The sequence below is a fragment of the Apiospora phragmitis genome (assembly GCF_038363925.1).
Source record: "Apiospora phragmitis strain CBS 135458 chromosome Unknown utg000013l:1.0-2965645.0:1.0-2969333.0, whole genome shotgun sequence".
Lineage (NCBI taxonomy): Eukaryota > Fungi > Ascomycota > Sordariomycetes > Amphisphaeriales > Apiosporaceae > Apiospora > Apiospora phragmitis.
This window is the reverse complement of record NW_027117413.1, coordinates 1,036,049-1,046,055: the sequence shown is the minus strand read 5'-3', so window position 1 is coordinate 1,046,055 and position 10,007 is coordinate 1,036,049. Positions and strand designations below refer to the sequence as shown.

The following is a 10,007-nucleotide window of genomic DNA, read 5'->3' as shown; positions in this document are numbered from 1 at the left end:
TATTAAATTAAAAAGTTAACGGATACGTTTAATAATAATAATATTATTTTTAATAACGCGATACGCCGGGTTTTATTCCGGAAGTTTTAAAAAAGTTTAAATATTTTAAACGGCTAAATCGGTTAATAAAAGCACGAGAAGTTAGTTTTAAAAAGTAATTTAAAAAAAAAGAGGTAAAAAAAAAAGTAATATTTAACCCTAATTAGAAGTTTATGTATATACGAGATATTATAGTAATTAAGAGGGAAATAAATAGCGTTATATCGGAACCCTAGGCTATTACTTCTTTATTATTAGCGCCGGAAGCCGTTATAATTAAATCTAATTTTAAATCTAAGATTAAAAGTATTATAAAAGCGTTTTAAGATTAAAACGGTGTTTTTAAAATTTTATATTAATTTTTAATTAAATTATTTATATTATTATTATATAGTATTATTATTAGTTTTTAGGGTTATTGTTATATAAAGTGATCGTAGCACCGTTAGCTGGCTTAAATATTTTAAGTCGAGGTAAGGAATATTAAAAATAATTAAATCTCTATTGGTTCTTAAATTTCTAAATTTTATAATCTTATTTATTAATTTTTTTATTAATATATTAACTAGACGTTTATAGTTTAATAATTACGTTAATTAATTTATAATATTATTTATAAAATCGTTATTATTATCGTATAAAAAGGGTTACTCCTTCCGTATTATCGCGACGCTCCGGTTATGGTTTCTTTTACTTTTAAAGGCTTTTAAAAATTATTTAATACTTTCTTTATCCGTTAAGTATAAGGCGTACCTATTATTATAGTAGGTTATTTAAGATAGGCTGCCGTGTTTAATAGTAGCGTTATTACTTTTAATAGTTATTATAAGGGTGTTTTTTATTTTAATAGCGTTAATATATTGTCCGTTTAATATTTGTCGGAAGTTTTTTTTTAATACTTAATATTTTTAAACGTAATATTCTTATTTTTAATAATTATAGCAGGTAACGTATTATTTTTTATTATATTTATTATATTTAATAGCGTTAAGATTTATAGGTTTATTATAATAGCTATATGTTATAATACTCTTAGGCGGTATGTTATTATATTAATATGGTTATCCGGTATTAGTTTAGATCCGATTAGTTTATTGTTATAGTTCGCCTTATTTTTTACGGCGTTATTTATATATACGAGTATCGATTTTAATAGTAAGCTCTATATACGAAAAGAAATTATTAAGGGTGTTTAACCGGCTAAGTTTGTTCTTAATATTCTTTTTTAACCCTTAATAATATATTATAATTTTAATAATTTTAATATAGTTTAATCGGGTTATAATACGTCGGAATCGGCGGTATATAAAATAGTTAACCCTTTTTATTTAAGAGCCTCTAGTTTTTTCTCCGCCTATTGTTTTTTATCGGGGTTTTAAAAGAGTGATTTAAAAGCTTATTTAAAGCTATCGTAGTTTTTAAAAATTCGTTATACCTTTATACGGCATAGCTTAACTTATTAATCGTTTTTTATAAGTTTATTTAAGTAAAGTTTAAACTAAGCGAGTATTTTATTTTTAAAAAACGAGGCGGTATGAATAACTCGTTAAGTAATGTTTTAAAACGTTCTTTTATAAAATTATTAATAGGCTTTAATTTAAATAAAGAAGCTTTAAAAGTTCCCGCTTATTTCGTTAAATAATATTAATATATTAATCTTTATACCCTTTTTAAGTATAATAAGGGTTTAAATAATATTAATAATTATATAAAAGAGATATACTTTTTTGTATAATTTATTAATATTATAAGATATTTATTTTAATATATTCTTAATTTAGAGCTCGTTATACTTTTTTTTAAGCCGTATGTAATAATATTAGTAATTAGCGCTTTTTTATTCGAGTTCCTTAATTCGTTTAGCTAGCGTTTATCGGGTAGGCTCGTTATTATTATTATCGCTTTCGACCTCTATAGTAGGGTTTTGTTAAGGGGCGCTAGGGGTGGCGATAAGAATTTTTCCTTATCGGATAATATTATTAGGGCTAGGTGTAAATATAATTCTTATAGTATTATTATTTAAGGGTTAAGTAATAATTTATAAAAATAAAAGTAATTAAAATATAATAAACGTGATTTAAGTTTTAAAAAAAACTTAATAAAATATATTAAAGTTTATATTAATAATACGATAAAGTATTTAAACGTGTAATAAAAGTCCGTTTTTATCGATATAATAAGTAATAGCTTATAAAAATAAAGGTAATTAAAAAGGCGTAGACTTAAAAGTATTTATAATAAAGTTATTAAGGTTATTTACTTTATTAATAAATTAAATTAATACTTAAATTAATTATTAAAATAAAAAGTATTTATATAAAATATATAGGGAATATTTTATTATTATATATTTAATCCTTTTTTTATTAATCCTTTAAATTACTTATATACTCGTAATGATCTCATTATTAACTCACTATAATTTATCTTTTAAATCACGGTAATCTAGCCTTAGTTGGCTTACCTCGGGCGTCGTGCCCTTTATTGCTTCGGGGCTCGTTACGTGACTCATCGTACCTTGTTATTATGCCCACTTATATTCGTTTTATCGCCGCGCGGGCTAGGGCCGCTTATTTTATCGCACGCTATTAAAGTATAACTACGTTCATATTAGTATAGCTAGCGATATAATTACTAATTATAATATTGTAACCGGATCAGGTTATCGTATCCCGTGCCGATGAGTGGGGTCTATAGCTACATGGTTAGGTCTAGTTTTAGTAAGTGTATAAACTATAATAAGGTACCCCTCCCGCCGCTAATTATTTTTAAAGGGGCCGATATCTAAAGCTAGTAATTTTTAAATTAAAACGGCTATTTTTAAAATAATTAACGGCTTAAAGCGTCGCTTAAAAAGTAGATTAATAATATTATAGTTTTAAATTAAACTTAAAATATTTATATCCTTTATATATAGTTTTATTATAATAATAAATAAGTTATTTTAATTTATAATAATTATAAATTATATATAAATAAAAACTTTTTATAATTTTATTTTTTAAATAAAATATAACTAATCTTTTATAAATTATATTATAATTATATAATATAAGTTTTAAATATAATAGTTTTCGGTTTATTAAAAAAAAGTTAAAATTATTTTAAAAAACTATTCGAATACGAGTTTTAAATTAAAGCTTATAAAAATAAATATATTAAAGGTATACCGGTAGGCTAAAATTAATATATTAAATCTTTTTATAATTAAAAACGTTTAAAAAACGACTAAAATTTATTCGCGGGATTACTCGAAGCCGTTATTATTAAAATACGTTATTTTATAAGATTTAAAGGTTACCCGGGTACGTTTAAAATTATTAGAAATAATTAAAAAAGAATTAATATATAATTTCTTCGCCGAATTAGTTTTAATATTTATTAAAATATCTTTTAATAATTAAGAATTACGGAATAATAATTAGTTATTACAAACCCTACTTTTAAAATACCTTTTTAACGGCTCTTTATTAAAAAATGCTAATAAAGTTTTAAATTAAAACATTAATAAATTCGCGTATTTCGAAACTTAAATTAATTATTTTTAAATTAAACTCGATAAAAAGATTACGAGAATATATTAAAAAATAAAAATCGCACCGAAATAACGATTTATTTATATAACTAATATACGCCGGGCTAAGCGAAAGTTAAAGGGTAGAGCTATATATAAAAATAAAACTAGCGAAATCGAAATATTAAGAAGGCCTCATAACGCTATAAAACTTATAAAAAATAATAGTATAAAAACGGAGGATTATATTATTATTAAAAATAACGAAAAATAGTGTATTTATATTAATTCTAACCATAGAAATAGCTTTAATTATAAAGGTAAGGGTAGCTTAGTAAAGTAGCCCGTAAAGGGGTGGCTCGTAAAGGGGTGCTTTAGCTTACTTCTCTTTATAAAGCTACCCCACAAAGTCTTTAATGGCAAACATGATATAACTACGGGTTATTATTCCATTTGAATGTCTTAAAATAAATGACCGAGGCGTCTGGCATGTTGTGGAATAGCACTTCGTAGGCCTGTAAGATTCCTTTGTTATGGCAAACGGATTGACTGTATCTGGAATCACCCTGGTGGATATACGCCCAGACCACCGAGACAATAAAAGAAGGTCTCCTACTAACAACAAATTCATAAGGAAAGCGAATCTTTCGAGATGGGCCAACAGGCGCCGTTCGCTTTCATAGATAACCGCGAGACATTCCCCATTCACGATAGACCATCACAATACTCCTGCTTATTAACCATCGCAGCAGACCCCGTACCAAACAATGATAACGTATCAGTATGGAAGGTCTTGAAGGACTGGGAAAGAACGCGTGACCTTGCGCAGAGTCCTGAACCACGCGCCAGGCGCGCACCCAGCTAGCCCCTTTCATACAAAGGCTGTTGAAATTCCCCGGTTAAAGGGGGACGCACATGACGGGAGGTCCCAATCCATTTATAGAGGCAGCGAAAGATTCGCGGAGATACCTCAGCTCAGAACCTAACGCGCAGTACCCTCGACCAATGACGATGTACTACACGCCGTCACAGTGTAAAGCTGGTACTCTCTCAGCCCCTGAGCAGGCCACCAATGAGTCCAAGTTACCCGTGGGCGGCGCTTGCCGACTCACCGACCTCCGAAACGAGCCGAACCCGGGCTTTGGTCTATCCCAAAGCAATCTGTCACCAAACTGGCTACAAGACTAATGCAGGTTTTGCGGGCGGTTGGCGAGGCCTTTTCGGGTCGTCATACTATGATGTCTTCATCTCATACACGAAATCCGAAGAGTTCGCGACGGGCCAAGGGCGCATCCAGGCATCCCCAGCACCGGCATGTGCAGATGCAACGACCAATCCGTCATGGCTACGCATCGTCAAGGCCAAGGGTTCAGGGCACTCTCGGCAGGCATGCCATGACCCAGGTGTATCCGAGGGGTCCAAGAAAAGAATTTCAGGGGTTGAAGCAACAATCTAGTCACACTAAACGATCTGGGAATGGGTCTAAGCGGTCAAAAAGGGAGAGCTCATCAGCACCCGCTGAGTCCCGGGTGAGACCAAGGAAGAGGACCGTGAGGAAAGTAGTACATTGGGGATCAAGAGAAAAAACAGTAATCTCTGTCAATTCCTCGCATATCTTGCCGACAGTCAGAAGCTTGGTAGGAGGCGCAAACCTGAAGCCACAAATAAACAAAAATATTCAGTAATTTATCTTCGATAGCTAGCCGCTCTGTATCAAAGACAAAGAAAGCAAAAGTCGACAAACTCCCATATAATCCTCCCACAAACTACCATTAATGAATTATCTCATTGTTGCCTTAGTGACAGTAACACACATCATTTTCGCCCAGAGGGGAACATCGGCGGGAACGAAGACGGGCTCCGCGCCCGCCCCCTCAGCCGCGTGCGCTCCAGCACGGCGGCCTTCTCGTCCTGGGGCCGCATGCCGAGCCGGACCTTGCGGGCGCGGTAGACGAGGGCCCAGTCCAGCAGGTAGACGAACACGGGGGGCACGACGAGCAGGGCCAGCCCGAACCCCATCAGCACGGTGTACTCGAAGTAGACCGTCTGCGTCAGCCCGACGGTGATGGTGGTCAGCTGCGCGAAGCCCGACAGCGCCGTCGCGACCGACAGCAGCAGCAGCAGCGCGTTGGTGGCGTGCCGGATCGTGCCCAGCGTCGACGGCGGCATCACTTCCTCGGGGGCCCGCATCTTCACGAGGTAGTGCAGCAGGACCGCGAGGAAGCCCACGGCGGTCGTGATTATGCCCAGGACCTGCGGTGGATTCATGTCAGTCGAGATCAGTTGGACAACAGTTGTGACAGGGTGGGCAAAGGCGTGCGGCATTCAAGTATGTAGAGAGCTGGACTTACACCGTGAGCCGATTTGAAATGTGGGGCGGTATTGGTTGCCACGATGGCAAAGACGAATTGCACGATAATGAGCGGGAAGCCGATAACAAGCCACAGCACGTTAGCGTGATAGGGGGCCTTGATCATGACGTGGGGCTTATGGATTCGCAGAACGATGTTCCGGCCACCTTCAAACGCCAAAGCCAAGGGAATGAATCCCAGGAGCCCAGCTATTGCAAAAGTGACTGAGACAAGCGTTAGCCATCAGTTTCACGGAATCTCATGTATATCTATACGGATGGACGACCGGATGGTATGCACTTACTATGCAGCGCGATAAAGACGAACAAGGTAGTGAAGGTCCAGCCATCCACAGAAATGGCGTTGACGACGTTGAGGACGCCGGTGTCAGCTTTCTCGATGCCCGTGCGCGGGTCCAGGTTGTAACTATGGCCGTCGCTGACGAACTTGATGGCGCCCGGGGGAGGAAGGGCTTGACCTCATCGATGTTGAACTTGGCCGGCTGCTTGAAGGTGGACTGTGCGAAGAGCGCAAGACCGCCAAACCCCCGGGCCGTCATCAAGTCAAGGCCCCTCTGCACGAGGCGCGAGACCGTGTCGGCCGTGATGACGTTGCTGACGTTGAACTTCACGACCTCACCCGGCTGCGGTTGCGGAGTGGCTTGCCGTGGGTCCAGCAGCGCGACGCTCCGCGGGACGATCTGAGAAGAAGCGCCGGGGAGGAAGCCGGGGACGATGCGCTTGGTGAGGTTGAGGTTCTGCGAGATGCCGGCGAGGGCGCCGCTCGTGAGCACCTTTTGCACCGCGAGGGCGCCGCCGGTGCCGAGCCCCTGGCCCAGCCCCGTGGCTGCCCCGTTCAGCGAGTCGTTGAAGAGCACCGGCGTGTTAGGGACGGGGCCGGTGGGGACGGTCGAGTTGCCGTTCAGGAGCGAGTTGAACCCGCCCATGGCCGTGATGGCGTCCGACACGCCCTGCGTGAGACCGCGGCCCAGCCCGTTGGCGGCGGAGCCGAGATCGACCTTGGGTAAAAGGCCCGAGCCCGCGGCCATCGCCAATACCTTGGGCAGTGTGCCGTTCGCCAAGAAGCCCGAAGTGAGGCCGGCGCCGAAGTCCTCGGTGATGGCGCCCACGTCGTTCCTGGTGCCATTCGGTCCGACGACTGGACCAGGGTCCGGCTGGATGCCGAGGCCGATGGGAACTCCGGCCCGAGACCCCTACCCAAGCCGGACGCAGCTTGCGGCAGGTTGTCCAGAAGAAGCTTCGGGTTGAGGACGGAGCCGATCTTGCTCAGGTCCAGATTGCTTGTCACGGACTGTGTGAGTCCGTACCCGAGACTTCCTGCGATGTCGCCGGGGCTACTGCCGTTCGGAGGTGCCACGGTGTTGAGCTTAAGGCCCGTGACAGCACCGTTGCTTGCCCTTGGCCGAGACCCAGCGCAATCTGGGGCGCCTGCGCGGCGATGCCACTGGTGATGCCACTCCCGGCCGCTTTGGCAAGTAATCCTTTGACATCCACATTACTGGCCACTGAGTTGCTTAGTCCGTACCCGAATGTTCCGGCTATGGCTGGTATGCTGGCATTCTCCGGCGGCGGCGGCACGTTGGCGATCTTCAAGCCCGTCACGGCCCCATTACCGATCCCGGTAGCCAGGTTCAGGACGGCGCTGGGCAGTTGTTGCGTCAATCCGGCGGCGCCACCTGGGATGACGGCGACGAGGTTCTGGAGTGGGACGCTGCTGGTGACGGAATTAGAAAGCCCGTAGCCGAATACCTTCAACAGTGAAGGGACGTCAGTGTTGTTCTCCGACGGAGGCGGGACCTGACTGATGTTGAGCCCGGATACGGCCCCGGTCCCGACGCCCACCGCTAGCCCCATCACGCCAGCCGGCAGCTGTTGCTTGATCGTGTTGGCGCCCGTACTGTTGAGGAGTTGCTGGACATTGATGCTGCTAGCGACCGTGTTCGAGAGCCCGTAGCCGAGGTTGCCCGCCACATCGACCAGGCTGCTCGTGTTCGGCGGCGCGGGCCGCTGCGCGAGCCCCAGCCCATCCACGGCGCCGTTGCCCAGGCCGACGGCCAGGCCCCGGGCGGCCGGCGCGAGCATCGTGTTGCTGGTGAGGTTGCCCAGATCGACGGAGCGCGTGATGACGGCGGCGGCGTTGCTGCCCACGGCGATGATGACCGGGCTCAGCTTGGAGTAGTCGTCGCCGGTCTCCTTCATGATCTGGCTCGCGATGGCCTTGGCTTCATCCGCCGATTTGAGCTTGAGACCCTGCACCGCGCCCTGGCCAACGCCGACACCCGCGGCCGCGCCAACGCCCGCCAACGACCCACCGGCGGCGTTGATGACGGCTTGGATTCCCTTGTCGGCGATATCTTCCAAGAAGCCTCTGGGGCCGATCTTTCTCCTGGCATTGTTGTTGGCTTCCCCTCTCTTTCCTAGATGCACAATCTCACCAGTGGTGCTACCGAGGGGTTCGCTGGATTGAAATCTTGCGTTTAGAAAAAGCTCATCTCGCATAGTGCGGAGAACCTGGCTAGCCTCTCTGAGAGACTCGGAGCCGGATCGAGTCGCCCATTCGTCTGAGGCGTCGGCACCAAAGTCGACAAAGGCCAGGACATTCCTGCGTATGAGTTCATCGCCCGCGATCGCGTCTGCCGTGGACTGCTTCATCAGGGTGCTCGGTATCCATGACTTAGCTGGTTGCCCCCCCTCAGTCCCCGTAGTTTGCCATCTGCCATTTGGACCTCAGAAGCAACAGGCTCGATAGGCTGAGGCTGAGGATGCAGATCGCAGTGACCAGCGTCCTGCGTACGCTGCGTTCGCTGTCCACAGGCGGGCCATGGCGACCCTGCCGGGAGCTCATGATGATATACCAGATCTACTGCTTTGATTTTGATAAAGTAACGGAAGCAGAGGCACGTTGAATTTGTTATGTGTAAGAAACGGATGCAAAAACAACTGGGGTAGATCGAAGAACATGTTGAAGAATGACAGCTCAGGGAGAACTGGAACCCCTCTTGCCATATTTTGTCATAGACTGCCCAGACACTGCGCTCCTAGCAGAAGGGGTCCTGGGGTCCCAGGTCCATGATGCATTTGAAGAAATGGCATGTTTGCCCCGGAGATCACTCCCGTGCTTCGTCCCATGAGCAAAAGCTGGGGGTTAGGTTTAGCTTTAAATCTCCGACCTGCGCCCGCCCCCCTTTTACCCCAGATTTTCAGACTTAAGCTCAGGGCCGGGCCAAGGGTGGTTCCGTTTGACTATTGACATGACACAAAATCGGGAGGCCAAAGCTGGAGGTCTAAACAATGACATCATGTGAGCTGGGTTGAGAAACAGAGATGTTGGCCGCAAGCCTCGGCTGCTTGATCGGGTAGGTTTTACGCACTGGGTCTGCCAAGAAGATATTTTCGTTCTTTGAAGAGGGAACTTAGCCGCCACACCCGTTGCTTCTTCGTGCCAAGGGCTGGTGAATTTGGATTTATTTTTGGCAGCAGCAGGCTAGAAGCACTTTCCTCAGTTCGTGGGCATTTCGCGAAGGACAAGCTGCCTGGGCGAATCTACTTACGCAAGTAAGCTGCGAATGGGCGTAAAATAGTTCCATGCGGGTTCAAAAATGCTGTTATGTGTCAATAACCGTCTTTGGTTCACGCCCGATACAGCCACCCAAACTCTCGCCACGATAGTTTCGTCGGCCCGCGAAGAGGCTTCCTCTGACTTTCATCTCAGGGGCCAATCGTTCGATGGCACTGGAAACAAGTATGCGACGGCTCTCTCTGCTGCTCATCCGTTGTGTATGAAGGGCGAACAGTTTGGGATCACCATCTTCAGTCTCATCCAAAATAAAGAGTTGTCCTCATCTAACGTGCGATAGACCCTCAGGAGCTGAATCTTCTGATCTCCAGGTCTACCAGTAGACCGTGCCTTACATTTTTAGGCTAGAATAACTGGCAAGGCTGGTTTAGAGCTATCCTGGATTTGAACCCTAATGCGCAGGGTTGGGCAATATGCACAGGTGAACTTTGTCTCTTTCTTCTGCTACCGGGGACTAACAAGACGTTTTTATGTCCACTCTTTGAGTTGGTTTCGCGACTCGTCTC

At 43.7% G+C, this 10,007-nt stretch overlaps 1 protein-coding gene across 1 annotated transcript; it reads right to left on the bottom strand.

Annotated features, from left to right (window-relative positions):
- Positions 1 to 5,368: 5,368 nt before the first annotated feature.
- Positions 5,369 to 8,576, bottom strand: PG994_014065 (uncharacterized protein; the record flags this gene model as incomplete). The annotated part of the gene is given in 6 exon segments (XM_066865474.1): positions 5,369 to 5,806; positions 5,905 to 6,113; positions 6,209 to 6,330; positions 6,348 to 7,101; positions 7,122 to 7,290; positions 7,311 to 8,576. The coding sequence occupies 6 exon segments, from the start codon at positions 8,574 to 8,576 to the stop codon at positions 5,369 to 5,371; spliced, it is 2,958 nt and encodes a 985-aa protein (XP_066708603.1).
- Between the last annotated feature and the right edge of the window lie 1,431 nt (positions 8,577 to 10,007).